We start from the raw sequence: 17,782 nt of genomic DNA on the forward strand, positions 1-17,782 counted from the left end.
TCTAAACACAACGAATGGCACATGTAGTCTGGCAATAAGACAGACTGTGCACATGTTAGAGAAAATGCCAGCAATTCAAACACTGTTGAGGTGATGCAGGAGGTAGAACTAAGCTGGAGAGCTGAGCAATAGCAGGTTATGAGGGGTCTCTTTGCTAAACTGAAAACAGATGGAATTTGGGGTTTTTGTGGAAGGCGAATGAGGGGAAGGAAGGTGGCATTAAAGGCTGTTCTCCAGTAAAACAGCAGGATTCAATTTACATTTTAGACCATTCTGGAAGTGGTGGGTAGTGAGTTAGAGATGGGTAAGACTAGCAGCAGGGCCAGATGGGAAGGTCCTACGGGGATCCAGGTGAGAAAAAGGAAGGCAGGAGCTAAGGTGCTGTGGTAAGATAGCCGTGTGTGTATTTGAGTGGCATTCCAAAGGGACAACTGCAGCTTAGTGTGCTTTAAAGGATGGAGATCTGGGGGGCAGCATGGATTTGGGAATCATCTGTTTATGTGCACTGGAGCTGTGGACTAGGTAAGGCAGGAAATTGGAAAGAATGGTAAGAACAGCGAAAGTAGATGGCCACCGTGGAGATGTGGGAACACCGACATTGAAGGAATGAGCAGGAGAAAAGGAGACTTCGGAGCACCTGGGTAGCTCAGTCAGTTAAGCGTCAGACTCTTGATCTCAGCTCAGGTCGTGATCAAGCCCCAGCTCTGTCAACACAAAGCCTTCTTGGGATTCTCTCTCTCCTTTCTCTATACCCCTCTCCTGTTTACACGCTCTCTCACCCTCTCTCTCTCTCTCAAAATAAATAAACTTAAAAAAACACACACAGCAATATCTGGGTCATAACCCTGGACCTGGAGACTAATTCAGTTGGACCAGACATTGCTTTAAGAAAAAGGAAAGGGGGGCGCCTGGGTGGCGCAGTCGGTTAAGCGTCCGACTTCAGCCAGGTCACGATCTCGCGGCCCGTGAGTTCGAGCCCCGCGTCAGGCTCTGGGCTGATGGCTCAGAGCCTGGAGCCTGTCTCCGATTCTGTGTCTCCCTCTCTCTCTGCCCCTCCCCCGTTCATGCTCTGTCTCTCTCTGTCCCAAAAATAAATAAATGTTGAAAAAAAAATTTTTTTTAAAAAAAGAAAAAGGAAAGGAAACTTGGAAGGAAATTAGCAAATGCAGACAGAGGCACAAGAGAAAAACCACCAACAGCAGGCAAAGTTTCAAGAACAGAGGTGTGTTCGACAATATCATAGTGTGGATAAGTCAAATAAGATACAGAACTAGAAAGTGTTTATCAGAGTTAGCCCCAGAGCTGTCTTTGACTCTTTCCAGCACAGCTTCAGGGAAGCAGTGGTGGGCAGGTCAGATAGCAGTGGGTGGAGGCAGGGACAAGGGTGAGCGGGTGGGTTCAGTAATGTTTAATAACTTGGCAGTGAGGAGAAGAAAGATGGGTTTGCTTTTTTGTTGTGTTTTTAAGGTAGATAGGCTTAAATAAATGTAAATGCATGAGGAGTGAAATAATAAAGGGAAGGAGGTTTAGTGAAATGAGCCCCTTGGGGAAGCAAATAAAGCAGAGAGAGAAAGCAGTACCCATCTCCACTGCAGTGAGAAGGGGGCCAGAATGGATTTCGGTCTGGTTCGTACGTGGGAATGCAGAAGGCTGAGGGAATTCCATAAGCACTTCTATGTTCTCTTTCAAATAAAAATTATCTGCTGTAAAGAAGGGATGGAAGAGAAGGAAGCAACTTGGGAAATGTGGGGACGTTTCACAACAGCCGTTTTGAGGAATCAGTGAGAGAGAACAGACTGTGGACACATACATTTTCTTGCCAGTATTGAAATCTTGGTTAACTTAAGAAGCCATGGGTGGGTAGCGGTAGGGATCTCTGTGGATGTGGGATTTCTCCAGTAACAGCCCAGAAGCTGAAGTTTAAGAATGAGGATCGACTCTGCTAACCAGTTTTTTAAATACATTCTTTCTACTAGGGATTTTTTGAACTAATACCACAGGATCTCATCAAAATTTTCGATGAAAACGAACTAGAGGTAAGAAATATTCTTACTTTAAAACAGGATTTTTATACTCATTATTTTTCTTGTCTACAGTTTGACTTTTCTTATTATGTAGCTTCTTATGTGTGGATTGGGAGATGTCGATGTGAATGACTGGAGAGAACACACAAAGTATAAAAATGGCTACAGTGTGAACCATCAAGTGATACAGTGGTTTTGGAAGGTAATTGAAAGCTTCTGTTTCCATAAATTACTTTTCAATAGATTCAATCATGTGTAACCATACTAGTGGATTACACATAGATAACATCGATGATGTTGTTTTGTATACGTCTACCTTCTGGGTGTGGTTCCAACCTCCATACGTATTTATAGATAAGTAAGTGTTCAGAATGTAGTAAATGGCAGTAACAGCTGCAATGAGTGCTTAGTTCCTTATTAACTTAGAAAGTGTTTGAGAGCACTTGTAATAACGTACAGTGTATTCTCTGGGACTCCTGCATGGCTCCTTTAAATGTGATTTTCCATCTAATAGAGAAATGTGTATGCAACTCAATAATATCAGTAAATGTAATTTTTAAAAAGCCATGACTCTTGGGGCGCCTGGGTGGCGCAGTCGGTTAAGCGTCCGACTTCAGCCAGGTCACGATCTCGCGGTCCGTGAGTTCGAGCCCCGCGTCAGGCTCTGGGCTGATGGCTCGGAGCCTGGAGCCTGTTTCAGATTCTGTGTCTCCCTCTCTCTCTGCCCCTCCCCCGTTCATGCTCTGTCTCTCTCTGTCCGAAAAATAAATAAACGTTGAAAAAAAAAAATTAAAAAAAAAAAAAGCCATGACTCACATCCAAGAAGATTTTTTTGTCACTTCATTAGAAGACTGTGATCTCATTCTAAAGAGGTACCATGTAGCCTTGGAAGTGAAGTTTTAGAAACTTTATAGTCACCCATAAACATAAATGTAACTAACAGAAAGGTGTACATTTAATAACTGATCATGAATACCAAAAATTCTGACAGCATTCTTCAGGATAGTTGTGTTACTTTTGTTCCAGTGATATTCCTAAATGCTGTTTTTATCTTATTCAGGCTGTTCTAATGATGGACTCAGAGAAAAGAATCCGATTACTCCAGTTTGTCACTGGCACATCTCGTGTGCCTATGAACGGGTTTGCGGAACTATATGGTAAGGATTTTCCATAGATCACTTAAAAATGGAGTGATGCCATTTGCCTTTTCATTGCTGATTAGTTGTCAAGCTTCTATTATTTATACAAACATTTAGCTTAGTAAAAAGAATTAAGATCCTTAGATGATTTAATCAGACACACTGAAGTACACCAGAAGATACGAACACCTTCTAATCAGATACCAAAGGAAAAAGCATACAATGACTCGAGTTACTTTCTACTTTTGAGTTTTATTTTATATTTTTAAAGTTTATTTATTTATTTGAAGGGGGGGAGAGACAGAAAGAGAGAGAGGGAGAAAGAGAATCCCAAGCAGGCTCGAACTCACAAACCATCAAATCATGACCTGAGCCAAAACCAAAAGTTGGACACTTAACTGACTGAGCTACCCAGGTGCCCCTCCAACCTTGAATTTTAAATTTGATTCCCACTGTATGTTCCATCACATAAAAAGCATTGTCTGTAGGGTGATAATTTATGGCAACATGTAATGCCCCACAGAATGTTAGTAAGTGTACAAAAAAAACAAAGAGGGAAATACATTTGAGGGAAATACTAGACTAAACAAAGTTGAGTAGATTTCTTTGGGACTCGTTCAGAATCTTTACTATGAAAAAAAGGGGTTTCCAAAATGTATTTGATCATGGAATCCATGTGTATGTGCATTGGCTTGTGTGATGTGCGTGGTTGTGTTGTGCCTGCCTGTGTGTGTGTGTGTGTGTGTGTGTGTGTGTGTGTGTGTGTGTGGTGCATGTATATGTGGTAGTGATTAGAGGGTAGAGAATCTCATCAAACTACTATTCCTCAGCTTTGTAGGAAATGGCAAGACTGGTGACAAGACTGCACATATCTTTCATATTCAAAATAGTTACTATAAAGTGAAATTCTGCAGATCCATCAAACTGTTTTCCAGTTGATATATCTCATAGCACTAGAGGTGTGTTTTGTAAAAATAACTACTGGGGCACCTGGGTGGCCGAGTCGGTTGAGCATCCAACTTTCAATTTCAGCTCAGGTCATGATCTCACTGTTCATGGGTTCAAGCCCCATATCAGGGTCTGTGCTGACAATGCAGAGCCTGCTTGGGATTCTTTCTCTCCACTCTCTCTGCCCCTCCCCCCACCACTCTCCTCTCTCTCTCTCAAAAATAAATAAACATTTAAAAACCCTACTGTTTCTGATGTAGATCACCTTTTCTCAAATCAATGAATATCTGTTTATTGGAATGACATTTACTTGCTCTTAAAGATTTTAAGAAGAATATCTTTCAGAGAAGGTATAGCTCAGATAGAGTCCCACTCAGAGCAACAATGAAGTTTAGAATTGTTCTGGGAATGACAAGTCAGAACTGCTGCGTCAGTAGTTACTGAGCTGAATTTTTCATGCAAAGAGAAAGCTGTTGCTGTCTGATGGGATCACTAACCCCCAGCCCTGTCGGTCTCCTCCTCAGCAAACCTGGTCTCCTTAAGCTTCACGTATATTTGTTTGCAGAACCCGTTAAGCACGTGCCACTTCCCCACCTAGAGCTACTGCGCACCCTGAGAAGAATGGGGCTCTGCCCTAACCAGTACGCCCCTTCCTTGCCTAGTTAGATATCTTTGCATTTGTCTTTGCAGTGATTTCCTGTGACTTCCCTTCCTTTCTCTTCTTTTACACTTTAGCCAATTACAGTAGGGAAAGATCAAGGCAGGACAAACACCTGCTTCCATGTCTAGCTCCACATCCCTCTTTTAGGCAGTCCAGGCCTACAGCCATCCACTGATTTCATGAATTGTTTGGAATTTGGGGAAAATATCCCACACATGGAGCCAGAGGTGGTTGATTAGAATATAACACAAATTCTTATGCACTTTCAGAAAGAAGTAGCAGTTGCTTCAAAATGTTAATATTATAATGCACTATCATCTAGCCAATTAAAAGTGTGTAAGGTGTGTATCAGTTGACTTAGAGGAAATTTTTGCAATGGATTGTTAAGGTGAGAGAATCAAGAGGCAGGGAAATATATATGATTCTGTGTTATGGAAAACAATGACTAAAGTACTGACATTTTAACTGTGAACATAATTGTGATGTATGGTGTGTATAAAGCAATACTTTTTGAGAAAACTAATATTGAGAATAGCCAATATTTTTAGTACTGCTTCTGGCAATTACACTCACACACATAATTGGATAGATTACAAGATATGGGGAAAAGTATGGAAGGTTTTACATGGGTTATTAACACTGATTACCTGGGTGGTGGGAGGATGCTGAGAATTGGGGAAAGGAAGAGCTAAGTGAAAACTTCAAAGAAAAAAAAAATTTCTGAAAGGGTCCATGATAAAACAAAAATGTAGCATGGATAACATGATCACATGCAAACAAAATTCCACATGTATGCACATGCACAAAACGATTCATGATCTAATGTTTACTCAGATTTAATAGTGGAATTTGAGGTGATTTTTATACCCTTCATTATATTTTTCTCTATTGCTTCAATTTTCTTGCAGTGAGATTATATAATCAGAAAAAAATAAAGCTTTTTTTAGTGGGACTGAAAAAAGAAAGAAAATAACTCATTTTCTCTTTGTACCTATGAAGGAGGTGGTATATGGAAACACAGAGCTAGAAAACAGCAAAAATATCACTAGATATACTACCTAGAGGCAGAGAGACATTGTGGCCATAGACGAGCTGATGGAGGGGAATCTTTATCTTGTATCTGGACAATGAAGCCATCAAGTATAGGAGAGCCTTCATTTCTTACGAGTTTAAAGAAACTCGATTAGTTCTCTGCATGTTTAACTTCTGCATTGGAAAACTGAGTTGTGAAATTCTAGGGATTTCTATAAAGAATAAATGAAACTAGGGGTGCCTGAGTGGCTCAGTTGGTTAAGCGTCCAACTTCAGCTCAAGTCATGATCTCACGGTTCTTGAGTTCGAGCCCCGCATCAGGCTGTGTGCTGACAGCTCAGAGCCTGGAGCCTGCTTCGGATTCTGTGTTAGCCCTCTCTCTGCCCCCCCCCCCCATTCCACACACTCTCTCTCTCTCTCAAAAATAAATAAATAAATAAATAAATAAATAAATAAAGAGAATGAGTGAAACCAGAGCAACCCTTCTTCCTTACAGGCTCAAATGGACCACAGTCATTTACAGTTGAACAGTGGGGTACCCCTGAAAAGCTGCCAAGAGCCCATACATGGTAAGTGGTTTCTTAAACACTTAGAGAATGAGTTTTCTGAGAGTAAAGCTCCCGTGACAGATAGTCTAGGTACGGAAGGTCTAGCCGCTCTGTGCTGCAGCAGCAGCAGCAGCAGCAATGGAGGAAGCAGAAACACCAACCAGGAACAGGTGGATCTTTGCCAGGTAGGCCTGGGCTTGAAGTCCAGGTAGGTGAACATTGGAGAGGCCGGTCTCAGCTGTTGACCATATATTGCCTCCCTTGCATGAAGGATGGGCCATCCCAAGAGAAGCTGGAACATTCCCTTTTGGAGATTAAAGTAGCAGATGAACCCAGACATTTGGAAGTCAAGGTGGTTTTGACAGGACACGACCAAGAATTCATGGGATGAGTCCACAGCTACAGTCCAGTCCTGTATCTTCCTTCTCCCCAGTTATAAAACGTCTTCCAGCATTGTTGAGCATGTCGTGAGTAGCACCATTACTATTGGTCTGTCAGCGTGGTAACCAGTCCCTCTCTGTTCTTTCAGCTTTAATCGCTTGGACTTGCCACCCTATGAATCATTTGAAGAATTATGGGATAAACTTCAGATGGCAATTGAGAACACTCAGGGTTTTGATGGTGTTGATTAGATTCCAAATAACAATCTGGAGTGTTTCACTGCCTCTTTTGTATAAGCAAAATCTTGACTTATGGTTTTCCAGGGAACTACTAAACCTTGGCCATTGTTTCTTCCCAGAGAGTGGGGAAAAATCACATAAAAGCATACGAAAAAATAGTATGACAGCCTTACCATTATTTCATTCACTCTTAAATAATGTGTTGCATTTACACAGCTGTTTCTCTCTGTCTTTAGAGTTCACACTCTAGGATATAAGTCCTGTGTGCCTGAAATAGTGAGTTCTGTCCTTAACATTTACCTCTTTTACAGTATTGGCCAGGCAGTTGTTTCTTAAACTACTGAAATGATAACTGTGAAATATTTGTGATAAGTGTCATGTGTGAAAAGTGTGATGCTTTTTGAGAAGGAAAACTGAAATTTGGAAAAGAACACTTTACAATGGAGTAAACTGCAATATACTTAGTGCTGCCTGCAGCTCTTTATTATTTTGTAGACCTTCCTGCCGCACCTTAGCACCCAGATTTTTGGAAAACCCTTGGGAAGTGTGTTACCTATACTTTTAGTCAACTGACTCACTTGCAAAAAACAAAAAATGTTTGCTTCTTTATTTTAAAAGTATTTGGCTTTTGTTAACATGTAGCTTTACTAAACAAGGTGGTTTGTAAGATATGTGAAGCAAGTTCAAATTTGCAGAGCGTGAAGAGTATTAACTCCGTTGCCTTGCCTGTATATCCTCATGGTTCATCAGCATGGTCATCACTCCTTCGCGTTTAAGGGAAAAGAATTCCTTCTTCGAACATTAAATGAAAGCTCCACAGAGCAGTATTTCTAAGTATGCCTTGAAGAACTAAGTTAAGTGTATAGTACTTTTCTAGTCATTCTTTACACTTGCACAATTACGTAGTAAATCTATGTTTACAGGGTTTATTATGTTTACAGACTAAGCTAATTTCTATAGTTGCATTTTTATATTTTTAGTATTTCACTTTAGTCAAAAAACCAAATAATTTGTTAAAAATAACCAAAGAATAGTCATGATGCACAATTTGTATTAAATTTATTACCATATTTCTTATGCTTTTTAAAAATACTGTTTACTATGAAAATGATAACGTTTTACTCTAAATGCAAAACTCTTTAGGAAAAATGCTACAAGTAGGATCCTACTTTAACCAAATAGAAGTACGTAGACATCACGTGCATGCATTCAACAAATGTGTTACTGCATGCCTGCTGTGTGCTTGGCACTGTGCCAGGCCCTGGGGGTCAGGGCCGAGAGCTTCAAAGATATCTAGCTCAGTCCTCACCTCAAGGAACTTATAGATGTGTAAATGAATTTTTAAACAATCAAAAGAGGGGTGAGAAGCAAAAGGCAAAAGGGAAAGTGTCCCAGGGCACCTGCAAAGATAAAGTGTGCCAAGACTGTATTTATATGTTTCATACGTATATTAGAAAGATTATACAGAAAATGCTCTTGCAGAAAGTTCAACCTATTTCTCACTATGGTGTCTTGGTCATTTAGGAATAATTGTAAATATATGTTATGAATCTTCTTAAATACATATATATACTCCAAGAGTTGTAAAAGAGTGCTGCTGGCTATTGGTTTCAGTTGGACAACACAATAGGTACAAGTGTGACAGTAGCCAACCCACTTGCCAAATGCCTCTAGATCAGTGCACCCTGCGTTTTGTCTTCACCTGAGTTAACCAGCGTTCAGGCAAGACTACCAGATATAGTGCGAGTTTTATCACTTAACAACTGTTTAAACTGAAGCAACTTACTTAACGTCTCTGGGCTCCTGTTCTTTCATCCATCAAAGGAGAACAATCACACCCACCCTCATTGCCATGGAAGACTGTTGTGGGTTCCAGAGAGCTGTTTTGTAAAGTCTGATACAATCAGAAGATGCTTTGTGCTTTGTGCTGACCATCAGATTTTGTCAAATCAGGTGTGCACACTAGCTACACTCCCAAAGAAGAACCTCTTCATTTAAAAATAAAATGTCTGCTAATAAACAAAGAAGTAGGAACATCTCTGATAGTGTGTGTATATACGTTTATCTGTACATGGATCTTACCATCAGAATTCATTTTCTCCACATCAGCAAAATAATATTAATATGGGCCAATGCATTTTGAAATGTCCTCCTTATAGAGACCTTAATGTGAAAACTATTTTTGTTAAAACAGGATTTTACCACATGGTTGTTTAAATATCATTTCTGTGAAATATCATAGCAGATAGGAGCTTGAGAAAATACAAAGCGTGCTTTTCATCTGACTGATAATTCACTTGGATGATCCTGTAACTCCCATAAAGTGTTAATGACTCCCAAGGTGTCAATGAGACCAGACACTCCACCAGCTCCCAGCCACAGACCGTCTTCCCTTTCGTCTCCAGGTGTGGATTGATGGTCTGGAAGGAACTTGTATCAAGTGACACAGCCTCTCATCCCAGAAAGAAAAGTGTCTCAAATGCAATCTACAGCTGGAGAGTAAATAGGGTCATTTTCATAAAGCAAGGATGTTCTATTTTTCTAGAAATTATAAGCACATAATGTTAGCCTATATTTTCTCTGTAATCAAACTTTAACATAGACATAAAATTGTAATACAAATGCGTTTCATCCTAACTCAAATTTAAAATGGTATTTGTTTTCATTTTTTTATTTATAATGCTGAAATTATTCCACATAATTATCAAGTTAAACACAATTCGTTTTGATTATAAGCCATTTAGCATTGTTTTAAAAATTCTTCTCATATGGTAAATATATATCAAGATTAATGTATCAAATTTATTGCATAAAGTATAAAATCATTTTTAAAAATCTTGATGCCACAAATAAAGTTCTATTCTAATAAAAACAAAAACTGTGATTCATTCTTAAATAGAAATGTCTCCAAGCCAGTATTCTGGGTCATATCTTCTGGTCTAGTCCTTTACAGCACATATGGAATTCTCAAGAGAATCTTGAATTTGTATCTGATGGATTGGCATGATTATTAATTCATAACCGCAGATAATTTCCGCTTTACAAACAGGTCATTTTCCAAAAGTCTGGTTGTTAGTGAATGATCCAGAAGATAATATAATAACAAACTTACAAATGGACCGGATTCAGACAGGGTATTGCCCGTTCAAGAAGCCAGCTTGTAACCAAACCATTATTTATAACCTTGTTTCCATGAAAGCAGGAGTTCAAGTATTAATTCAGAACCAAGTATCTTTTTCTCCTTCCTCTAGGCACCTGGAAGTTTCCCAGTTAGAAGGGAATCCCAAACTAATTCAAGCCAGCCCTGGGAACATACTGTTCCAGCCCCCTATTTGTGTGAAAATTCAGCTTTTAATCCTTGGGAGTCAGGCCACTGCCCTCTCCACTTCTGCCCCTTCAGGGCTAACCAGCTCGTCCTCAGTGAGCCCACACCACGCCTCCCTGTACAGGAAACCTTTGTTTTGCAGTCCATCAGGGGCAGACACATTCCTCTTATAAAGGACATTAAACTGAGTGTTGGAATCTCAGGGCCTCACTATGAATAAAGGGCTCCAGGAGATTTGTGTGTATTTTTCTTGAAAGGTAAAGATTAACACTAACTTAGCTGCCTGTTTGGTTCTTCCAGTCCGCCTTTGCAGCCATCCTATGCAGGCCCTCCATCCTACACCAGTGTTTCATCTCAAGTACACACGTCTGATCGGGTTAGTCTGCCAAACAACCTCTGAAGGCTCCCAAAACTGGAAGCATGAAGCACACCCCGTTGGCACAAAATGCAGGCTGATCTCCGCTTCATGTAAGAGAGTTCCACCTTCCCTCACAACCCACTCAGGCCTGTGTTGCCCCCAAACCAGGCCTCTCTCCAGCCCCTAATTACTGCAGCCTCCTCGCTGCTTGCTCTCCTGGCGTGCTTTCACCCCTCGTGTCCACTTGAGAATCACCCCCTTTAGACCAGTGGAAAGGTGCTGTGGCCTCAGCATTTGATATATGTAGCATGAATGGCTCTGTATTGCAATGCTTTGTTTTTACATAATTCTCCCCTACAAACTTTTGGGCAGGTTGAGGACAGAGATGATCTGGTATACATCTTTTTAATATGTGCATTTCCCCAAACAAATATTTGATGAATATTACAATCTGAAAAATGCTACAGCCCCCATGTATTGAGCCCCTCCAGTATCCGTCCCTGGCACTGTGTGATAAAGTGCAGGAAGCTCTGTATTGGGGGGGACACTGGGAACTATACAAATACACATCCAGAGAGGGAGCTTGATTGAGATCCTGCTGGGCACTGGGGTCTGCAGTAAACATTTACGTGGATCCCATTTAATCTTCATAAAAACTCAGTGAGGCAGGTTTTATAGGCTCAAGAAGGACAAGCAATTCACCTGAGGCCACACAGCTTGTAAACCTGGTGGATTATGAACCACAACAAAGTAAGAAAAGCTATGGGATCCCACAAACAAATCAGCATGCGTAGTAGTTTCCTACTGCTGCCTAACAAATTACCACAAACTTAGCAACTAAAACCAACACCCATTCATCATCTCACTCCAGTAGGTCAGAAGTCCACACAGACTCAGTAGCTTCTCTACTTAGGACCTCATAAGGCCAAGACCAAACTGTCAACCAGCTGGGTTCTTGTGTGCTTCCATGATCCTTCAGTTTGTTGACAATATCCAATTCCTTGTGACTGTACGTCTGAGGTCCCCATTTTCTCACTGGCTGTCAGCTGGGGGCCACTCTTAAATTCCAGATGCCACCTCTACCTTCAAGGCAGCAATGGTGTGTGGAAAATCTTCATTCTTGGAATCTCCCTGATGTCCTCTTCTGCCACCAGGTAGGGAAAGTTCTCTGCTTTTCAAGGCTCACTTGAGTAGATTAGGCTCGTCTGGATAATCTCCCCTTTTGAAAGCTGACTGTGCCATAGGCAGAACAGAAGGAGTGAGAGCTTACCACATTCATAGGTTGCAGGGGTTGGGCACTTGAACTGTTGGGGGCTATTACTGGAAATTTGGCCTCCCATATAAGGTAAAGGTGAAGAATAGCAAAGATTTATGGAGACACCACTTGAAAACTACTGAATATATCTAATTTTATACTGCGCAGTTCAGTTTTCCATTTGTTGTCAATGAAGTACCAGATAGATAAACTAAATGCTAATATCAGCCCGTAGGATTTGACTTCAGCAGCTGTAAATTCACAAATCCTTGCTCTCAGGTAAGCCACCCATTTGTGTTTTTTTTTTCTTTCAGTGACATCAAGGTTAGATTGGCCTGAAATTAGATTCAGCTCATCCTTAGGAGCCTCCTTATTATATAAAGGGAAATAAAAAATCATAGCTGCTCTTTTTATTTGTTTAAATGGTTGGTATTCTTCCCAGTGAAATCGTGTTCAGGATGATGGTTAAGTGCGAATCAACTTAGAGCTGAGAAGGGAAGAAAGCTGTTCATAGCCCAGAGTTGCTGATCATTGGGACTTTAGGTCTCTGTAGAGAAGGGGAGGGGGTGCTGCAGACACCCTGGTGACAAGGTCCTGTGTAGTCACCCAGCTCTGGAGCAGAGGTTTTTTTCTCCTTGGGACACTAACGAGAAATTTAAACCATAACTGTAGGTCCATGAGTATGCTCAGTCCATCATTTAGGTTCTGATTTACATTATCCTGTGAAAAATAACCAATTATTACGAAGGGAAACCCCATGCCTTCCTGAGAGTTGTTTTTTTTTTAACACTCTTATTTTATAAATGAGAAACTCAGGCATATTCTCTCAAATTAAGGAGAGGTGATGAGAACAGTGAGCTAAGGATAATCCCAGTTTAAACAAACAGGATTTTCACTGATGCCAGACTTGAAAACGCAGTCCAGATTAATGACTTTGTTAATACTCAGTCACTGGGCCTTAACCCAAGTGTAGCATAAATATTCTTCCAGACATGATGACAGTGAAATAGCTTATGTTTGGCCCTCCGAAGTGATGACCAACTTCTCAGTGATAAATGGGTAGTAGCCACCTGGGTTTGCTTTCATAGCATGCCTGTTTATTGTAATGGCGTAATGCTTGCGAATACATGTTAATGTTGTGCAATTCTAAGCTACAAGGAATTCTATAATGTTTTATCCTTGCCTACTTCTTAAAAAAAAAAAAGTGTGGGGCGCCTGGGTGGCGCAGTCGGTTAAGCGTCCGACTTCAGCCAGGTCACGATCTCGCGGTCCGGGAGTTCGAGCCCCGCGTCGGGCTCTGGGCTGATGGCTCAGAGCCTGGAGCCTGTTTCTGATTCTGTGTCTCCCTCTCTCTCTGCCCCTCCCCCGTTCATGCTCTGTCTCTCTCTGTCCCAAAAATAAATAAACGTTGAAAAAAAAAATTAAAAAAAAAAAAAAAGTGTGAGAAGCAAAGACAACAAGCTCTGTTAACTCAGCCACTACTAGGACTCCAAATATCTGGGGTTGCTTCAGAGACTCAGTTGACATATCTCCCTGCTTCCCATCTGGGAACAATGTGAACCAAAACTTGGGATTTATTGTCAAGACCTCTAATCACTAATTTAACCATTGTCTGGGCAGGGAAAAGGGAACATGCAGCTTGCAAGCTTTTGGACTATTTAAGACCTTACCTGGAGCCAAAACCTAATCCAGTACTGTCCAATAGAAATATAGTACAGGGGCGCCTATGTGACTTAGTCAGTTAAACGTCTGACTTTGGCTCAGGTCATGATCTCATGGTTTGTGAGACTGAGCCCTGAGTTGGGCTCTGTGCTGACAGTGCCAAAGCCTACTTTGGATTCTGTCTCCCTTGCTCTCTGCCCCTCCCCCACTTGCATTCTGCCTCTCTCAAAAATAAATACAAACATTTTTAAAGAAATACAATACAGGTGACCTGTATAATTTTAAATTTTCTAGTAGCACATTTTATTTATTTTTTTGAAGTTTATTATCTATTTTTGAGAGAGAGAGAGAGAGAAAGTGAAGGAGGGGCAGAGAGGGAGGGAGACAGAATCCCAAGCAGGTTTGCACTGTCAGCACAAAGCCCAATGTAGGGCTCGAATCCACAAACCGTGAGATCATGACCTGAGCCCAAGTCAAGATTCAGACCTGAGCCACCCACGCACCCCATCTAGTACACATATTAAAAAGTAAAAAGAGATAAATGACTTTAATTGTAATAGTATATCTTATTTGACCCAATATGGAGAGAGGAATATTACCATTCCAGCGTGCAAGCAATATAAAATTGCTAGTGAGATATCTTTCATTTCTGGGTGCTAGGTTTGGAATGCAGTATATATTTTATGCTTTACAGCACATCTCAGTCCAGACTGGCCACGTTTCCAATAACCATATGTGGCTACTTCTACCACTGGGCTCAATGGGCCTAGGTCATGCTTCCACACAACATACGGGAATTGAGAAGCAGCTAGAAGTGGCTCACCTGGTACTGTGCTAAATTAGCTTGCTTTCTCCAGGCAACTCCAGACACTTGGAAGAAGTTCCTCTAGGAGAGCTAAATGCTGAAAACAAAGCAACATCCTAGACAGTTGCTCTGTAGCCATTCCAAATTTTATATTTAGGAGCTTAAGAATGGTGGTCTGGTTGAAAGGGGAACTGTGCTCACCCTGTAAGCCCAATGTTTCCACTTAGATTATATGTTTCACAGGGATGACTTGGGAGAAATCTGATGCGGGTTATGGGGAAGGAGACTAAATCTCCACATCACAACCCAAGACTGCTTCCTAGTGCTGACATTGTCCTCTATGGTGTCCCGTATTGAAGGTCATGGAAGCTGTGGGCAGAAGCAAATATATGGGAATCGCTGGAAACCAGCATCCAGGGTGAAGATCTTGGAAAATTGTCACCAGGACAGGGTGAAGGGGACAGGGAATGGGGGTGGTTTATCAGGAAGAAATAGCCAGAAAGTTGGGGGTGGCAATAAGATTGGACAACTGGGAAGATAAGGCTACTGCAGAAGAGGGAACTCCACGGGGTCTCAGGGGGTCACCTGGGAAAGATCTCCTTTGACATTGCAGGGAAGGCAGAGACTGTGGGAGAGACATCTGTTTGTTTTCTCTGGTGCAAGGAGAATAACAAAATGCGACCAGGAGGGCTAATAGACTGCAGATGGAGAACTTCTGGCTGAGAGCTCAGTCCAGCCAAAGGCTTTGAACTGGAACCAAACCTCTAATTTTCAGCAGTGCGTGTGGCCCATGAAAAAGAAAGAGTGAAATACAACAAGAGACTCACCAGAGATAATTATGAGTTACTCCCAATGAGTAAAATAGCAGAAATTATATTGGGCTGGAGAAACAGGGCCTCAATTATGAAAGGCCTTATATCCAATGCTAAGGAATCCAAACTGTATATGCTGTCAACAATGGGGGAGCTATTCAAACATTATAAGCCAACAGCTTGTGATTTGGCAAGAACTTGCGCCAAAAGCTTGCGCCACCGATTGGGGTAGCAAGACTTAGGGGCAGGTGCTAGTTGGGAAAACATGCCAGTGACACAGGAGAGCGGTGGTAGCATCTGAACCCAGGGTGGAGACGTGGGCTTTGCCAGATGTGGCAGATTGAATCGGCCCCTGCTGTTGTTTCCAGAGGGACAAGAAGGGCAGACAGACGTCTAGGCTGCACCTACTCTGACATCCAGACTGGGGCAACGAGACAGGTCTCATGGTGCCATCGGAACAGAAACAGGAGATATGGACTCTGCCCCTGGTGATATCAAAGGGGGCCTTTGGTCGGCAGCGTGGATCTGAAAGTGGATGGAGATTGGGAGGTCATCAGCAAATAATTGAGAGCCTGTGAAGAGACCATATTACATGTGCTGCAAAATAGGAAACCTGATCCCTATTACCAAGTACCACTTCTGATAATTGTATTCTGCTTTGTAATTAATAGAATAAGTGATTCCATTTGGATGATTGGGGGAAGATTATAATCAAAGTAATTGGTAGTGTTTTTCTAGCCCCAACCAAGCTTTTAGGTGTTTCTTCCTTCTTTGTTAGGGTATTCCAGGACCCGTAATCATTGCCAAACAGCTTCTCCCCTCATGCCAACGCCCCCACACATACACACACACCAGTGCACACACCTGTAGCCTGATGCCTGTTGATGACCAGACTCCTGCTCCCAATTTTCCCTGTGCCAGGCCAGATTTCAATTTGCTCCCTCCCATCTGAGACCCTATCTGTGTTTCCCCCTCCCCAGTCTTCTTCACTTTACCATCCAGGTGCTGGCAGGCTAACGCCGCCGTGGCACTCCAGCCCCAGCAACTGTGAGTAACTGCTGACTGGGGAAAGCTCTAGAAAGTCCATGATGAAGCGGGGGTTGGTGGAGAAGCTGAAACAGGCCAGGGGGCCCTGAGGAGGGAGGTGAGAATGGGCTCCCAGACCTTGGGAGAGAATTGGGGGAAAGGAAGTGGAGGCTGGAGATGAGTTGAGGAGCCTAGAACAGCACAGAGGAGGTGGCGAACAGGCTGGCTGGCAGGAAGAGGATTGGAGCCTGTGTTGTCCCAAGAGCTACGTGGATGAAGCCTTGGCAACTCCAGGAGGGGGAGCAGGTAAGGTGGGAAGCCCTTCGGGCAGGCATTAAAGCCCCTCCTCTCTACCTGCATACCCCCAAATGACCCTCAAGTACCTAAATGATTACATTTAGTTCCCTCTGGGGGACTGCCTCCCCATCAGGAGTGATGAGATTCAAGGGCAATCGGACATGACCCCCACACCCATTTGTTGATGACTGAAATTGTCTTTATAGGAAATAAGACCTTTCACTTCTATATTTAGAAGGTTGGAATTATAATACAAAGGAAAAGATCACTGACCCAAATGGATTCATAGTAATGTGTAAGTGACTGAGGTAAGAGCTGTTCCAATACTGATAGAGTAGGAAAAGGGACACCTTCCCTAGTTTGGAAAAGGGTCCTGAAACAGGAGGCTCTGGTCCTGTAAAGACTCATATCCCATCTCTGCAATTTCTCCTGGGCTCTGTTTACCTGAAATCAATCTCAGACCAAGAGATATGGCCGGGGCAGAGTTCCCGGTGTGAGCGGTGGTGGTGGTGGTGTTAGCTGCAGTGTGGCCCGCTGAATTATTTCATCTGCCTGAGATTTCACTTCAGACTTTTGTGTAGATGTATCTCACAAATCTCTTTGCCTCAAAATACTTCCAAACATTGAGTTATTCAAAAGATGCTTACCATTCATGGGCATGAACTCAGAGAACAAACATGCATACACCAAGAGGGACAGACATAAATGTGAGGTTTTCTTTAATTATACTGGTTCTCTAGTTAAATATAACAGGCACTACTTGTGTGAGTCTACAGAATCTTTTCCAGAGTGACAATAACTTTTTCCCTCTGACTCAACCTCTTTCTTCATCTCGGCCTCCGCTGCCAGCACTGTGGGGAGGGCCTTGTTCCGAAGTCTGTTTGCCAGGTTATGGGGCCATGGAAGTCTCTTTAACTGGTGGAACACAGATTTCTCAGCCCTTTTAAAATGATCTAACATACATACCGTGGTCAGAATAGTGACTCAGCCACTGAAAGGATTTTTTTTTTTTAATCCGTGACAAATGTGTGAAAGCTATCTAACTGTTCCCTCTCTTCCTAATTAGGACACCGGGAAGTACTAGAACACACAGTGTACTGACCCACTCTAGAGAGTCCCTTACGTTTAGATAGTGCTTTCGATTCTCTTTAATGTATTCTTATTTATTGTCTCACTTTATTCAATGCCAGGAAAAGTGAGTAGGGCAGGCGTCATTATTCTCCTCTGACAGATCAAAAAGGTAAAACAAGACACAGCAAGGGTTTGCCTT

The 17,782-nt window shown here is 42.0% G+C and overlaps 1 protein-coding gene across 9 annotated transcripts in view; it reads left to right on the top strand.

The window, feature by feature from the left end:
- NEDD4 (NEDD4 E3 ubiquitin protein ligase) overlaps positions 1-9,754 on the top strand; it is a 139,719-nt gene extending 129,965 nt beyond the window's left edge. For 4 of the 9 annotated variants that reach the window (XM_047863620.1, XM_047863623.1, XM_047863624.1 and 1 more), the window contains 5 exons: positions 1,977-2,036; positions 2,119-2,226; positions 3,085-3,181; positions 6,301-6,373; positions 6,882-9,748. In XM_047863620.1, coding sequence (XP_047719576.1) covers positions 1,977-2,036; positions 2,119-2,226; positions 3,085-3,181; positions 6,301-6,373; positions 6,882-6,984 — 441 coding nt within the window. In that variant the 3' untranslated portion in view covers positions 6,985-9,748. Of the gene's footprint in view, positions 1-1,976; positions 2,037-2,118; positions 2,227-3,084; positions 3,182-6,300; positions 6,374-6,623 lie in introns of all 9 variants that reach the window. The other 5 variants (XM_047863615.1, XM_047863616.1, XM_047863619.1 and 2 more) reach the window with 3 other exon arrangements.
- The last annotated feature ends 8,028 nt before the right edge of the window (positions 9,755-17,782 follow it).

The sequence above is a fragment of the Prionailurus viverrinus genome, chromosome B3, assembly GCF_022837055.1.
Source record: "Prionailurus viverrinus isolate Anna chromosome B3, UM_Priviv_1.0, whole genome shotgun sequence".
NCBI lineage: Eukaryota > Metazoa > Chordata > Mammalia > Carnivora > Felidae > Prionailurus > Prionailurus viverrinus.